Source organism: Solanum verrucosum, unplaced genomic scaffold (genome assembly GCF_900185275.1).
Source record: "Solanum verrucosum unplaced genomic scaffold, falcon-dt-bn FXZP01000230.1, whole genome shotgun sequence".
Classification (NCBI taxonomy): domain Eukaryota; kingdom Viridiplantae; phylum Streptophyta; class Magnoliopsida; order Solanales; family Solanaceae; genus Solanum; species Solanum verrucosum.
Window position 1 is genome coordinate 254330 of NW_026019954.1, and position 17521 is coordinate 271850.

A 17521-nucleotide genomic window follows, 5' to 3' on the forward strand; every position below is an offset into this window, starting at 1 on the left:
CTAAACCCTGCATAACTAATACCTACATAACTAATACATGTATACCTAAACCCTACATAACTAATACATGTATAACTAAACCCTGCATAACTAATACTTGTATAACTAATACCCACATTACTAATGCCTGCATAACTCTATCCAACTTCCAAACGACCCCCTTACTGCATAGCATAGTGTTGGGAAGTTGGATATTTTTTTTATAAGAATGTTAGGAAGTTACATATAGTTTGATTGACATAATTATTGTATTTGTTTGATAGCTTAGCTTCGTGTTACCCAAACTGGATATGAAGTTTGTGCACCGTGAAGTGGGTCTTATGGTTGAGAATAACATTATGGGCATCCAACTGAAAGGCACAAAATCTCGATCCTTTGAAGATGTTGGAGAAAGTACGCGAGTTGATGTTCAGATGGAGTTCAGTGAAATTCATGTATGTTTGTAGTCATCAGTTGTTCCCAACTTTTTATGCCAAAATTTATATGATGTTTCTCCTATTCTTACTAATATGGTATCTTTTCTAAAGAAATGAAAGTGACTTTTTATACTGCAGCTACTGAAAGATGGTGACATATCAGTTGTGGAGATATTAAAACTTGATGTTGTCTCTTCTGTATATTTTCCACTTCAGGTGTGTGACAATTTTACTTTGATAACATCATTTTCTATTCTCTCTTGTGCTATTTTCTGGTAACTGCTGGGCAGAACAAAATACAAAGCGCTACAGTTGCTTCGTTTAATTGTTTTAGAAGGCAAACTTGGACAGACTCTAGTTATCTGAACCAAGATTTTTGGATTTTAGATACTACAATAGCCATGATTGGATAATTAACCCCCATCCCTCAAACTTGTTGGATGATACCTAGGATTGGGGTCTTGGCCGTTGTATGGGCCTTATCCTACACTTAGCATTATTTGAGAATTACACCCATCCCTCCTCCCCTCATGCGCAAAACATAGTACTCCTTCCGTCCCATTTTATGTGAGGTAGTTTGACTTGGCATGGAGTTTAAGAAACAAAGGAAGACTTTTAAAACTTGTGGTTCAAAATGAATGATAGAAATTTGTGTAGTTGTAAATCATTTCATTAAGGGTAAAATAGATATTTTATGGTTAAATTGTTACTTAATATAGAAATGTGTCAGTCTTTTTGGGACTGACTAAAAAGGAAAGTAAGTCACATAAATTTTGACAGAGGGAGTAAATGATACCTGGGGTTGGGGTCTGGTTACTGTATATGCCTTTTCTTGTCTTTATTACTTGCTCAATGCCTTAAATTACATGTAAGGGTTAGTGTCTTGATGTCCAGCATTTTACTCTAGTGATAATTCTAACCGCAATTCAGTCAGACATTATTAATAAACAACACATTATTATTCCTTGCCTTTCTCTGTTCCCCGGGTTGTTTGTGAATTAATTCAGTCAGTCTTTATTAACAGACAACACACCGTTATTCCTTGCTTTCCTCCATGCATCATACCTGCCTTGTTTGTGAATTAATTCAGTCAGGCTTCAGGATTCTGCCACCTCCCACTGTTGAAAGTTCCTCCTAAACCTCGAGTCCTAAAGGACTCCAATATATTTTAGCCTTGTATCTATTTACACGTGACTAGATCTATTTGGTTTGCAGACTGCTATTTGAACTGGTTCTATACATAGCATGTTCTCATTTGATGCTGTATCATCTTTGATGCTTTCCCGATGGCGTTAATTTTATTTTTTCAAGGCTTATGTTTACTTTTTCCTTTATTTATTTAATTGTTTAGGATGCTTTACTTTACAGCCTGCTTCACCCATCAGATCAGAAGTTGATGTCAAGCTTGGGGGTACTCAGTGCAACATGGTGATGACTAGATTACATCCGTGGATGCGCCTTCATGCTTTGAGAAAAAAGAAAATGGTTCTTCGAGGAAAGAGTACTACTTCTGAAAGATCTCACTCATCTGATCATAAAGCATTCATGTGGACCTCCACTATTTCAGCCCCAGAAATGACTGTAGTGCTCTATGATTTGAATGGCTCTCCACTCTATCATGTAAGAACCTTTTACGTCATATCCACATCTTTTACCCTTGTTAAATGTATTGGTTTTTGGTTCCCGACCAGTGTTATCAAAGCCGAAAAGCGCAAAAAAGCTCTAAGGTCTGTGGGGGCTTTAAGCGCAAATAATGCGTAGACTTTAATGAAAAAAGATGCAAAGGAAGAAAAGAATACAAATATGTATGTTTAGTCCAAGACTAATAATAATAAACACGAATGACAAATATATGAACAAAGAGGTTGAATTTTTTTTATGATAAGGTGAAATATCAATTATTTAGTTTCACTTCTTCATAAGAGGCTCATTTGACAAGGAACCTTTTGCCTTAGAACCTTGATGACGACACTGAAGCGCACATAAAGCGAGGCGAAGCGCTCAACACGTTTTGAGCCTTGCTTCAGGGCTTAAACGCGTCTTGGATAACACTCTTCCCGATTACTTCTCTTATCTTTTTTAAAATCATCTTGTGTGCACATGAGAACAACGAAGTTTTGTGAGTTCTGATTTAACTTTTCTGCATGTCATCTATGCTTATACTTATTTCCTTTAGCCTGAAAGGGTCTAAGTTGCTCGGACTCTTCACTTTTGGTGCTGCACCTGTGTCGACACAACATGGGTGTGGGATCCGTGTTCGATTTGGTCAACCGATTTTGGTACTTTGACCAAAATCGATGGGGAAAGTCTGGATAGTTTTAATGATTTCTGTTGAAGAAATTGGAATACCTTTTATGTAGAAATTTCTGTCACTCCTTTTCCTCTAATCCAGGATTCTCCTCAAGCTCTCCACATAAGATCTCATAATTTAGGTTTTTATAACTCTACTTTTAGATATTTTAATTATTTTAAGGCAAATCCCCGCACCCGTATCCATACATGGATCCATATCCCCGAATCTTAAAAATTAGATCATAAGGGATCTGACCTCTAGATTCGCACCCGTATCAGATACCCCCACCCGAGTTCAAGCAACTTAGATCTGAGTAGTACATTATGCCGAATGTGTGGGCTGAGTTGAGGAAAGGTGATTGAGGCCTTTGTTAGGATTGTAAGATTGTCCAGAGTGAGAATCTTACTACTCAACATAAGCTTTTGGTGATGGACTGAGAGAGTGTTAAGATGTCCCACATCGGTAGAGGGATGAGAATTTGGTCTCCTTATATGAACTTGGACAAACCTCCCCTCATGAGCTAGCTTTTGGGGTAGAGTTAGTCCCAGGTGTCATAGCTTTACATGGTATCAGTGCCAGGCCCATCCCAATTTGTTGTTTACCGATGATGACCCCTATTTAGAAGTGTTCATGCTCTAGTTGAGGTCTGGGCATGCGGGGTAGTGTTAAGATGTCCCACATCGATAGAGGGATGGACATTTGGTCTCCTTTTATGGACTTGGACAAACCTCCCCTCATGAGCTAACTTTTGGGGTTGAGTTAGGCCCAAGTGTCATATCTTTACAGAGAGTAAGCGAAGGAAGAGGAAAAAGAGTTTATATGTTTGACATAGGACTAAATGGGGTGTTTTGACACCTGCCCTCTCCTATGTAATTGGGGAGAAGTTGGATGATGGGGCTTGGAGGAGTAGTGGGGATGAGGAAAACATGTGGGATAAGACATCTAATTGCATTCAAAAATGGTTAGAGAGGTGTTGGGAGTGCCAAAAATTAACTTTGATGGACGCTGAGGGGATTGGTGGTGGAATGGGGAAGTTCAAGGCAAAGTGGAAGCAAAGAAGGTTATGCATGCAAAGTGGGTGGACTGCACAGACGAAGAGGAGAAGCGGATGAATAGGGAAAGTTATAAGGCGTCAAAGATAGAGGCTAAGTTAGTAGTTACAATAGCTAAGACAACTTTTGAAAGACCGTATATTGAACTAAGGGACAAGAGCGGAGATAAGAAGCTGTACAAGCTAGCAAAGGTGAGAGAGAGGAAGGCCTGAGACTTGGATTAAGTGATATGCATCAAAGATGAAGAAGGCAAGGTGCTAATGAGGAGACCCTCATTAAGCATAGATGGCAAGCGTACTTTCACAAACTATTGAACGAAAAAGGGGACAAACACATTGTGCTATGTAAGTTGGAGCCCTCTTAGAGACCCCATGATTTGGGGTATTGTAGGCGTATTAAGGTTGAGGAGGTGAAGTGTGCTATCGGTAAGATGAGTAGGGGAAAAGCGCCGGGACCAGTTGAGATCCAAGTGGAGTTTAGGAAGAGCACAGATAAAGCAGGTTTGGAGTGGTTGACTAGCTTGTTCAATGTCATTTTTAAGATGTTGAAGGAATAAAGGTGGAGTACAATGGTTTCGTTGTACAAGAACAATGGTGATATCCAAAATTGCAACAACTGGTTCCTAAGTTGTTAAGACACACTATGAAAATGTGGGAGAGAGTGGTGGAGGTGAGGGTGAAAAGGGGTGTGTCTATTTTTTAGAATCAGTTTGGATTCATGCTAGGGCGATCAACCATAAAAGCCATTCATCAACACATTATGAAAATGTGGGAGAGAGTGGTGGAGGTGAGGGTGAAGAGGGGTGTGTCTATTTTTTAGAATCAGTTTGGATTCATACTAGGGTGATCAACCATAAAAGCCATTCATCTCGTGAGGAGACTGATGGAGAAATATCGGGAAAGGAAGAGGGACTTGCATATGGTGTTCATTGACCTTGAGAAGCCCTACGATAAAGTCCCAATGTAAGTCTTGTGGTGATGCCTTGAGGCAAGAGGTGTATTAGTGGTTTATATTAGGGCAATAAAGGACATGTACGAAAGAGATGAAACATGGGTAAGAATGGTAGGAGGAGATTTAGAGCACTTTCCTATGGAGATGGGGTTACGTCAGGGATAAACTCTTAGTCCATTTCTATTTGGCTTGGTGATGAATGAATTGACGCGAGAAATTCAAGATGAGGTGCCTTGGTGTATGTTATTTGCAGATGACATAGTCCTGATTGATGAGATGCACAGTGGAGTTAATGCTAAGTTAGAGGTGTGGAGACAAACTTTGGAGACTAAAGGGCTCAGGTTGAGCAGGACCAAGACAAAGTATGTGGAGTGCAAATTCAGTGATGCGATACATGAGGTAGGCGTGAAAGTGAGGCTTGACACATAAAGTATCCCAAGAAAGGCAAATTCAAGTATTTTGGGTCTATAATCCAGGGGAGTGGGGATATTGAGGATGATATCGCACATCGTATTGGTGCGGTGTGGATGAAGTGGTGGCTTGCGTCGGGTGTCTTGTGTGATAAAAACGATACCATTGAAACTCAAAGGTAAGTTCTATAGAGCGGTGGTTAGACCGACATTGCTATATGAGGCGGAGTGCTGACTAGTCAAAAACTCCCATATCCAGGAGACGCTTGTTGTAGAGATAAGGATGTTGAGGTGGGTGTGTGGTCACTAGGAAGGATAAGATTAGAAATGAGGATATTCAAATGGAGGTGATAGTGGCCTTTGTGGTGGACATATTTAGGGAAGCGAGATGGAGATGGTTTGGACATGCGAAAAGGAGATGGGTAGACGCACCAGTGAGGAGGTGCGAGAAATTGGTTATAGAGGGTACATGGAGAGGCAAATGTAGGCCGAAGAAATATTGGAGAGAGGTGATAAGACATGATATGATGGAACTTCAGGTTACCGAGGACATGACCTTAGATAGAAAGGTGTGGAGGACACGTATGAGGGTAGAAGGTCAGTAGGTAGTGTAGCTTTGACTTGCTTAGGATGGTTGGTTTTTGCCAATGTACTAGTTGTAGTATTGTAGCTCTTGTTTTGGTACTTTATCTTTGTTTAGTATTGTTTTCAATAATCTATCCTAGTATGTTCTTCATTGTCTCCTTCTTCTTTGTACCTGGATTTGCTGCACTTGAGCCGAGGGTCTTTCGGAAATAACCTCTCTATCTCTACAATGCAGTGGTAAGGGTTTGCGTACATTCTAACCTCCCCAGACCTCACTTGTGGGATTTCACTGGATATGCTGTTGTTGTGTGGGCTGAGTTTTTATGTTTGTTTCTCTATTGTCTAAAGCTGTCGTCTTTTGTGTCTTAGCCCAGAAAACATAAAGTGATCCGAGTTTAACTAAAGAAATAAAAATCTTTTCATGTGCTTTTTAATCTGGCTATTTGGATAGTTGGCTTGAGAGGAGTGTAGGATATCTGAAACAGTATATTGCCTCTGATAGGTGTGGGGTAAGTTCGTGTTTTTGACTTCACCATTGTGTAAAACTAATTGTCTTTGAACTGTTTCCAACAACTTGTGTCTTCTCAACTTAACAAGGGAGCTAATGAACTTTGCTTGAGTTGATTTTTTTTGGGCCCTTTCTATGTAATTGAGGGAATGCTACTCTTAAATTTCATTCTTCCCTTTTGACAATGAATATCTGTTTTGCTGCGAATTACTAAACGTTAGTCATCAGAATAAGCACAGATAGTCAACTGTTCAGCTTGTGTCTGTAATTACTTCAACCTTTTGTCTTAAATGGTGGTGTCATGTTCCTTTTTACTTTGCAGGGCTGTTCACAGTCATCACATGTCTTTGCCAATAATATATCAAGTACAGGCACAGTGGTGCACATGGAGGTTGGTGAATTTAATCTGAACATGTCAGATGAGTATCGAGAATGCTTAAAGGAGAGTCTCTTTGGGGTTGAAACAAACATGGGTTCACTTATTTATATAGCAAAAGTCAGTGTTGACTGGGGAAAGAAAGATATGGATTCACCTGAAGATGGTCTCAAGTATAAAACAGTTCTCTCTGTTGATGTTACCGGGATGGGTGTTCACTTAACCTTCAGGCGCATTGGGTCTCTTATGTCTACCGCTTTGTCTTTCAAGCGCTTACTGAAAAGTCTTTCTGGTTCTGGTAAGAAACCAGACAACCGGGTGACAAAATCGTCCAGGCCATCAGGGAAAGGGATTCAACTCATCAAATTCAATCTAGAAAAATGCTCTTTAAATGTTTGTGGAGAAGTGGGTTTGGAAAATTCTGTTGTTCCTGATCCCAAACGTGCCAATTATGGATCTCAGGGAGGTCGAATTGTAGTTAGTGTTTCAGCTGATGGTACACCCCGCACTGCAACTATTACACCTACAACTCCAGTTGAACTTAAAAAACTGAAGTATTCTCTGTCCCTTGATATTTTCCACCTAAATATGTCCATGAACAAGGAGAAACAATCCACACAAATGGAGCTTGAAAGAGCGAGATCAATCTATCAAGAACATTTGGAAGACGGTAACCTCCCTGGAGCAAGAGTTACATTGCTTGACATGCAGAATGCAAAGTTTGTGAGGCGATCTGGCGGTCTTAAAGAGATTGCAGTGTGCTCACTCTTTAGTGCTACTGATATATCAGTCAGGTGGGAGCCTGATGTGCATATAGCTTTGGTTGAACTTGGGCTGCACTTAAAGTTACTTCTGCACAATCAGAAGCTTCAGGAACTTGCTAAAGGCGACTTTAAAGTAAATGGGCAGGTAATTGAGACTTCAATGGAGTCAGTACCACTGGAGAAACACAAGAAAAGAGAATCCATCTTTGCTATTGATGTGGAAATGCTTAATATATCTGCAGAAGTTGGAGATGGTGTTGAGATGACTGTCCAGGTGCAGTCGATCTTTTCTGAAAATGCTCGGATCGGTGTGCTTCTTGAAGGGTTAATGCTCAACTTGAATAATGCAAGAATATTTAAAAGTAGCAGAATGCAAGTCTCTCGCATTCCAAATGCTTCTAGAAGTGCACCAACTTCAAAACACGAGATAGGCACACCATGGGATTGGGTTATTCAAGCCCTTGATGTCCACATATGCATGCCATACAGGTTGGAATTGCGGGCCATCGATGATTCTGTTGAGGAAATGCTTCGAGCTTTAAAGCTTGTTACTGCTGCAAAAACTAAACTTTTGTTTCCCAATAATGAAGAGAAATCAAAAGCTAAAGAGACCAGTTCATCGAAAATTGGACGAGTTAGATTTTGCATAAAGAAACTCACTGCTGATATTGAAGAACAACCTATACAGGGATGGCTTGACGAACATTATCAGCTGTTGAAGAAGGAGGCTTGTGAAGTAGCTGTCAGATTAAACTTTATTGATAAGCTTATTTCAAAAGGTGGAAAATCTCATGGTGTTGCAGAAAGAAAGGATTCTTTTGAAGATGGTAAAGTCCATTTCAATGGAGAGGAGATTGATGTGGAGGACACTTCAGCCGTTCAGAAACTGCAAGAGGAGATCTATAAACAGTCATTCAGGTCGTATTACCAGGCATGCCAAACTCTTGTGCAATCACAAGGATCAGGGGCTTGTAGTGAAGGGTTTCAAGGGGGTTTCAAGCCTAGCACTGCCAGGAGTTCTCTCTTTTCAGTTTCTGCTACAGAGTTGGATGTAAGTTTGACAAGAATTGAAGGAGGTGATTCTGGGATGATAGAGATTCTGCAAAAGCTTGATCCAGTATGTCGTGCACATAGCGTCCCATTTTCACGATTATATGGTAGTAATATCAATTTGCATACGGGTTCCCTTGTTGTTCGGATAAGAAATTACACATATCCACTTCTTGCTGCAACTTCAGGAAGGTGTGAAGGACGTGTTATACTGGCTCAGCAGGTTTGATCATTGTTCTTTTCCTTGTTTTTTCCCTTCGTCAAACTGTCAAAAAAGTGTTTTTATGAAAATATGTTCACAAGAACTAATTGCATTTTTGTGTAACCTATACAAATCATTTCTCTCTGAAGGACGTGACAACCAAATTGGCGCTCATCACAAAAAAAAAGGCAAACCATCCAATATGTTCTAACAAAACTATTGAATCTATTACCATTGCTCCTTAAAAAAAAATCAATCTATTACCGTTGCTAAAAGCGGTTCTGTTTTAATTTATATTTTATCCAAGCCTTAAAATGTAGTTTACATATTTTGGGATTGTGTAGATTTTCTTTGCTTCCTTGCATATTTACTTTCAGACTTTTGGGAATTCTGAAGCATATCTGTAATTTTCTTGTATTTTAACACTATCTAATATGTTTTAACAAGACCCATGCATATCTGTTACCATTGCTAAAATGTGGATCAATTCAAACAGTTCCTTTCTTTTAGTCAAACTTTAAAGCTAGTTACTTATTGTAGGGCTTGTGTTGATTTTCCCCTTGGTCTTTTTTCATATTTGATCTTTCAGAATTATGGGAAGTCTGTACATACTGGTAATATTTTCTTTTGTATATTCAACACCATATTGGCGTGACTTAGTAAAATTTAGTGTTATTACTTTCTTTTGAAGGCTATAGTAAGGACTGCCTTGCAATGATTATTCTGATAGATGCATTAAGTTTTCCAGATAATTCATGCGAATCACTAATCAGTTGCCTTTTTCAATATTAATACTGTGAAAACACGCTATCTGAAATAAAACTGATCTTGTGGTCTTACCTGTACTTCTCTGAATATGGATGCAGTCATATTAATGCCACTTTATGTTATATTTTTATACAACAACAAGAACAACAACAACTATGCCTTAGTTCCAAACAGTCGTGTTTGACTATATGAATTGAACCTTCATTTAAGCTCATTTCATTATCATCATCATACTAAATAAAATTAAAGTGATAAATAAGTGAAATATATATAATAACAATAATATAATAATAATAGTAATGACAATAATAATATTAGAAGTTCTCTAACAAGTCTAAAATCTATCCTCAACTAGAAGCTATCTCCTATATTAACCTTTTTCTTCCATTGTGCCCTATATGTAGCTAAATCTGCATTGATACCAAATATTATGTAATATTTTTTTTCAATGACAAATATTTCTCATCTACTCAAACTGAGTTATTTTGTGTTCATTGTGCTTCTATCTTCATATCTGTTGCTCGACTCCACTGATATGCTGCAGCAAGAACTTCAATATCATCACTATTAGTGATGATATTTATAAGTGCCTTATATTGGTGGAGAAAATGACCGTTGTCTCATTATACGGTCTTAGACAGTCATTAGTTACCTTTTGGGGTTGAGTTAGTTTCAGAGTCCATTTTTTCATGATATTTGAGTCAGACTCCTGCTTTTGGTGTAGTCAATGTTGGGCCATTGTATTATTTTATCCAACCCCAGATATGTAGTCTTGGACGTGCGAGGGAGTGTTAACTGTTAAGTGTCCGATATTGGTGGAGAAAATGGGTTGTTATTCCCTCGTGAGCTAGAGTTTGAGGTTGAGTTAGACCCAAAGTCCATTTCTTATCAGATATCTCTAACATGTTTCAGACTGTTGAGGTTATTACGTGATTTGTATTGATTTAGGTTGATTTTCTTTGGTTTGATTTGTTTGATTTGATTGCTATACTTATGCGTAGATTAGATGTGTAATCTTGTCAAATATCAGTTCACTAATTGTTATATATGCCATAAGTATAAATTATTTCCATCCAAACTTAGGGGGATAATCAAGCTTTACCATCATTTCTCAATCTTTTCTTCCCATTCCACATGGTATTAGGTCATGGCACAAGAAACTGAAAATCTTAGGACTCTGTTTGTCCTAAATAATTCACCAGTCATTATTAATATATGGGGTCGTTTGGTAGAATGTATTAACAAAAATAATGCATGCATCAACTTTGTATATTAGTAATACCTTGTTTGGTATACTTTTTTATGCTATGTATAACTAATGCAAGGGAATTTAACTCACGCATTAGCATGGTTAAAGACCCAATTACCCCTCAAAACTCTTTTTACATTTTTTCTACCATAATTGTGGAGGGTATCTTTGTAAATAAATATTTTTATGCAATACATGCTTTTTTTAGTACACCAAACCAAACAATGGATAAAAATAATCTATGTATTACTAATGCAAGCATAACTAACACAAGTATTTTTAATGCAAGCATTACTAATACACTCTATTTTTATACACTCTACCAAATGATCCCTATTTGTGTCAAAAGCCTTGACTATGGTTTGAACTCTGCAACAGGTTTTGCTGGAGCAAAATAAATTGTATAGTTTAACATCCAGAGAATTCAATTGGAGATTAGATTACTGTGAATTACCTTTGTTCAAATTAGTGGCTTCAATTGAAACTATATCACTTGAATCGTCAACAGATTGCGAATCATAGTTGTTTGCCATGAACCATAGCTCAACTAGGCAAACATGACGTGTAGTTACTACTACCTTGCCCTTCACAATGTTGATAATAGAATTTGAATGGAGAAGTTTGATGTAGCATGTGTTTGTCCTGTTGGCATTTTTTTTCTTTGGGAAAGCATGTTGATGCCTCTTTTAATTCTATAGCTGCTCTTAGATGAATTAGTATCTAAGGTTTGATCAACAAGTTAAACTTCCTGAAGCTGGGGATTTAGTCTAGTGGAAACTGTGGAAAGAGTACAACATGTGATATGTGGGTTAGACACACATCATAGACTCGGAGCTTGTTTTAGATATATGCCTGGTATATAAGTGGGGAATGGTAGAAGAGGAGTATTATCCATCGAGTTTCGAACTGTGCCCCTACTAGTCCAGGGGAAATCTCAGTTATAAGAAAAAGTTGAACTTTCTAAGATGGGTTAGAATCTCCCCTATCACCCAAGATACTCTGTGACTTGATAAAAACGTTGGTAGTTCTTACCAAACTTCCTTTGAGATTGCTCACTGACTTGCCCATGCATTCCCCTGAACAGTCTTCATACATATGCCCCTGAACTGTGATGCAATGGAGTAAACTCCTGTTTAAACCTCCACCATTTCCCTTCTTTTTTTCGTCCTTAGTATGATGATACCCCCATTCTTATATGATTGTAAGATTTTCTTTTGTCATGATTAATAAATGAATTTGTCAATGAAATGGACTTTGAGTTTAATTCAACTCTAATATGTTAGCTCAAGTGGTGAGAATTGTCCAAGACCATATACGGAGGTTATAATCTGTAGTTAACCAATGGGGAATTCTTACACACTCTTGAATGCTCAGGGCTGGACATATGAAACATAATGTGGGTGGCCCAACATTGGGTAGCCATGCATTAGGGATGTGTCATGTGTGTGGCTACGATACCTTGTTTAGCAAAGTAGATTCGGCTCCAACTCAACCTTGGTATCCAGTTCAAGTGGTGAGTGGTGTATGTTAATAGCATTGTCCTAACATGCAATTAACGGAATGAATTTATCAACTCAAGCAGCATTTTGTTCAGTCACTTTCAGACTAAATTTAGATAGATTAAAGTACTTTGTGGGGGTCGAGTTAGCGAAGTCGATGTTAGGCATTGCAGGCTTACCGGAAGAATCATATATGTTAGATTAGAAGCGCACTAACCATCTTGTCTTGTGTATACAATGTATAACTTGTTCTTGATCTGGGTGAGTCACTTGAAATCTTTACAGATTCCAGAGAGTGGTACATAAGCAAGCTAAATTATCTCATAGTCACACAATCACACATTTTTCTTTCTCTTAGTTTTTCAGTTTTCATGTTGTGGCCATTGGGATATTGTAATCATGTTCTCATGTCAAAGGGGATCCAAGTTGAGGATTGTTATCTGAATACAAGGGTTACTCACCCATTGTTCGGTGTTTATATGTTGATTAGGCAAGTTCTTCCCCAAATAGACGATCTACTTCTGGAAGCTGTATCATGATGGGAGGAAATCTAATATCCTGGAAGAATAAAAAATAAGTTGAGCTATGACCATCTCGACTTATGGGCTTATAAGTTATATCGTTAAAACACCTTCTCCATGAGTTTAGGTATATCAAAGTCAAAAGAGATGAAAATGGTATATGCTATCAAGTTCCCTTTCATATTACTTATCTTATTTTTCACAAAAAAAAAAACAATATATATGGAGGTAAATTTTTATTTTATTAGACATGATTGAATAAGGAGATGCATTACGACTGTTTGTCACCTCAAATAGCCAATTAGCTGATGTTCATACATAATCTTAGAGGCCTTCAAACCGAACATTTCTAACACGCTTGGCACCCATGACATAAATACACCATTTTGAGTGGAAGTGTGGAGATTAGTTTGAGTGGATCTAGACTAATTAGGTTTGGTTTGATTGGTTCGATTTGGCTGTTGAAATTTTGTACAATCTTTTCTAGAATCAGTAGTTCGCAAAACTTTAACATATGTAATCGTTATATATTCCTATCTAGACTCTGTACTGGAGAGAACAATCAAGTTTTTCCCACATGTAATCACTAATCACTGAAGTGCTACATTCTGAAAGTTAGCATTGGAAAATTGTCAATGTGATAACTGTAAGCCTCCAATTGAGATAGCATTATCAATTTGAATATCTATGTTTAATCTTGCTCCTTTGTGTTGTATATTGTGTTAAAGCGCTAGATATATTATATTCCTCATTCTACTGTATTTGACTCTTGAGAAGCAATCTTACTTGGTTTTAAATGCTTTGAATTTCAACAATAGACTCGTCGACACAAAAGTAACCTTTTTATCTATGTGGGGTGCAGGCAACTTGTTTTCAGCCCCAAATCCACCAAAATGTATACATTGGGAGATGGAGGAAGGTCCGTTTGCTCCGTTCTGCTAGTGGGACAACTCCACCAATGAAAACATACTCTGATTTGCCCTTACATTTTCAGAAAGCAGAAATTTCCTACGGAGTGGGTTTTGAACCAGCTCTTGCTGATATTAGCTATGCTTTCACAGTGGCCATGCGTAGGGCCAATTTGAGCATCAGAAATCCAAGTCCAGATCCTCCTCCACTGAAAAAGGAAAAGAGCTTGCCATGGTGGGATGAAATGAGAAACTACATTCATGGAAACACCTCCTTATATTTTTCTGAGTCCCAATGGAATATTCTTGCCAGTAGTGATCCTTATGAAAAGTCTGACAAGCTTCAGATAAGATCTGGGTATATGGAACTCCAGCAGTCAGATGGTCGTGTTTATTGTTTTGCAAAGGACTTCAAGATTCTACTGAGCAGCTTGGAGAGCTTGTTAAAGAACTCTAATTTGAAGTGTTCATCTGGATTTTCCTCTACTTTCATAGAGGCCCCGGCCTTTAGTCTTGAAGTGATAATGGAGTGGGAATGTGATTCTGGAACCCCTCTAAACCATTATTTATTTGCATTTCCCAGTGAAGGAGTGCCCCGTGAAAAAGTTTATGACCCGTTTAGATCAACTTCTCTGTCACTTAGGTGGAATCTTCTGCTTAAGCCATCTCTTCCTATGCATGATAATCAGTCAAGCTTATGTTCTGTGGGTGATCAGGGTGTCTTGGATGCAGCTGGCTGTGGTGCAATGAAGCCTGACAGCTTGTCAGTTTTCCCAACACTGAAACTTGGTCCTCATGATTTGGCATGGGTACTGAAATTTTGGAGCTTAAATTATTATCCGCCTCACAAATTGCGGTCTTTCTCTAGGTGGCCACGTTTCGGAATTCCAAGATTTCCTAGATCTGGCAATCTGTCATTAGATAAGGTGATGACAGAATTTATGTTCAGAGTTGATGCAACACCAGCATGCATAAAGCATATGCCTTTAGACGATGATGACCCAGCTAAGGGGCTGACATTTTCTATGAATAAGTTAAAATATGAACTTTATTATGGCAGGGGGAAGCAAAAATACACTTTTGAGAGCAAACGTGACACTCTTGATCTTGTATACCAGTGTCTTGACCTCCACATGCCTAAGGCATTTATAAATAGAGATGATAATAGCAGTGTTGCAAAAGTAGTTAACATGACGAGGAAAACATCACAATCTGCATCAACAGAAAGATCTTCTAATGACAGCAGCACGGAGAGACAGCGTGATGATGGTTTTCTTTTATCATCTGATTACTTTACAATCAGAAGGCAAGCCCCAAAAGCTGACCCAGATAGGTTGTTGGCGTGGCAAGAAGCTGGTGGGAGAAATCTCGAGATGACATATGTGAGATCTGAGTTTGAAAATGGGAGTGAAAGTGATGACCACACAAGATCTGACCCAAGTGATGATGATGGGTATAATGTCGTGATCGCTGATAATTGTCAGCGAATCTTTGTCTATGGTCTTAAGCTTTTGTGGACACTTGAGAATAGGGATGCAGTTTGGTCTTGGGTAGGTGGAATATCTAAAGCTTTTGAATCTCCAAAACCATCTCCTTCTAGGCAATATGCCCAAAGAAAGTTGCTGGAGGATAGTGAGGTAATTGATAGAACTGAATTACCTCAAGATGATAACCAGAAGTCTCCAGTCAGTCATGGTGCCAGTTCCTCTTCTCCACAACATGTCAGGCCATCAAAAGCACAAGTAGAAGCACCTCTATCAAGTGAAGTTAAAGTAGAAACTCTTCCATCTACTTCCTTTGGTAAGCTCTAACTGGACCTTAATTCTGTATCATGACTTAGGGGTCGTTTGGTAGAGTGCATTAATAAAAATAAAGCATGTATTAGCTTTGTGTATTAGTAGTACCTTGTTTGGTCCACTTTTTCATGCTATGACATTAGTTATACACTCTACTGGGAATTAAGGAGTGTATTACTAATACATGGAAATCCATGGTATTAGTAATTCAAGGGAATTTAATGCATGCATTAGCAGGGTTGAAGACCCAATTGCCCCTCAAACCCTTTTTTACATCTTTTCCACCATATTTGTGGAGGGTATCTTTGTAAATAAATATTTTTATGTAATGCATGCTATTTTTAATACACCAAACCAAACAATGCATAAGAAATAATGTCTGCATAATTAATGCAAGCATAACTAATACAAGCATTACCAATGGAAACATACTCTATTTAGCATTATTCTTATACACCCTACCAAACGAGCCCTTATAGCATTAGATGTATGTATTCTTCTTTGCAGATTAGTGAAACTTAACTCAATTCTAAACTGCTTGTAATCTCTTGTATAGTTAGCTATTATACACTACTCTCTCCAGTCCACATTAAGTGGTGCTTTTTTGCTTGGGCATACCCCTTAAGAAATCGACTCACTCCTAGAAAGAATTGTTTTTACCAACTTTACCTATTTAATATAGTTTCTTGGTTAACATTAACCCTACTGTTCTAAATAGGGGTAAGTTTGGAAGGAAACAATTAATAACTTCTTGATTACGTGGAACACCACTTATTTTGAACCTAAATGTAAAGGTAAAAACACCTATTAATATGGACCAGAGGGAGTAGTAGTTTTAATTTCTGATCTAATATTTACTGCCGAAGCTGTGGAACCTATATTTCCGAGTTCAAATATTTGGCACATCTAATCTACCTTCTGGATTAGCTTTATTTTTTTGACAATTGATTAATTGTTGCAGCTTGATATGGGTGCATTTGCACAATAGAAATGTTTGTATGATATTTGAGACATGGGTTATAATCTTTGTTGTCCTTCTCACTGCAAGATGTTAATTTTTGTAAATTATCCTTTTTATTTCTATCTATTACCAGCGAAGCTTGCCGACATTGAAGACAATGAGGGGGAGGGCACTCGCCATTTCATGGTCAATGTCATTGAACCACAATTCAATCTTCACTCAGAAGATGCAAATGTAAGTTAACTGTCTGCTAACAATTCAAAGCTGTAAGAACTAATTGTCTTGGTTATGGATCATAGCTTCCTAGTTTACTGTGTCCTTATTCAATCTTGTGTCTGTCCTTATTCACTCTTGTGTCATCGGCATTTGTTTCTTTTCCTTTTTGATTGAAATCCTCTGATCCTTATGCTTGCTTATAATATTCATTTCCCTTGAAGGAAGATCTGCATTGAGGTGTTTAGCCATTCATGAGACTGGTAAAAGCCACACTTATCAGTTATTCGTTCCTACTCAATAGCATCTTTACCATGTTGTTAGCTTCTAACGACACGAAATTTTGTCCTTCATTCTAAAACCTAAAATAACATGGAGGGAAGTTGTCTCAAATGACCTACAATCTCTTTGAGTATATGCAGATGGTAGACCTAGCAGAAAATAGGATACAATGGAAGAAAAAGATCTATATAGGTGGTATCAATTAGTTAGGATTATGTTTTCGTCTACTTGGTACATTTATTTTAGGTCTTGTGTTCTCTAGGAGTCTTTAGTCATGTCAGAGATTTATGTCAGTAGAAAATGTAGAGAGCTGTTAGTATTTTTTTAACTTTTATTTTGTATAATGTTGTTGTTCACTTGTTTGAGATGAGCTTAAATGAAGTGACAATGGTGATTCCTAATGAGGTTGTCGATGGTTCAGTTCGGTTGGTTATCTTAAGAAATTTATACCATAAGGGATAATAACACTGGGTATGTTATTGTTGTTGTTTTACCATACTGATTTTTCGTTTACACCAGTGTGTCTAACCAAAATTAAACTTTTTGAACTGTCCTAATCATCTTGGTTTGTCTTTGATGTCAGTACAACTTGGTTAATTTTCGGTACTCTCATATTTAAAACATCATGTAAGAGTTACACTGTTAGAGTGTCTTATTTGTTATGTAAAATAATGTCAAGCCTTATCCCTTATGACACATAAACAATAGAGATAAAGG

General features: G+C 37.9%; 1 protein-coding gene across 3 annotated transcripts in view; it reads left to right on the plus strand.

Annotated features, from left to right (window-relative positions):
• Positions 1-17521, plus strand: part of LOC125814209 (protein SABRE) — a 56716-nt gene that overhangs the window by 25601 nt on the left and 13594 nt on the right. Inside the window, exons 6-11 of one of the 3 annotated variants that reach the window (XM_049493667.1) lie at positions 264-434; positions 555-632; positions 1785-2036; positions 6538-8628; positions 13507-15352; positions 16443-16543. In XM_049493667.1, the coding sequence (XP_049349624.1) occupies positions 264-434; positions 555-632; positions 1785-2036; positions 6538-8628; positions 13507-15352; positions 16443-16543 (4539 nt within the window). Of the gene's footprint in view, positions 1-263; positions 435-554; positions 633-1767; positions 2037-6537; positions 8629-13506; positions 15353-16442; positions 16544-17521 lie in introns of those variants that run through there. The other 2 variants (XM_049493668.1, XM_049493669.1) reach the window with 2 other exon arrangements.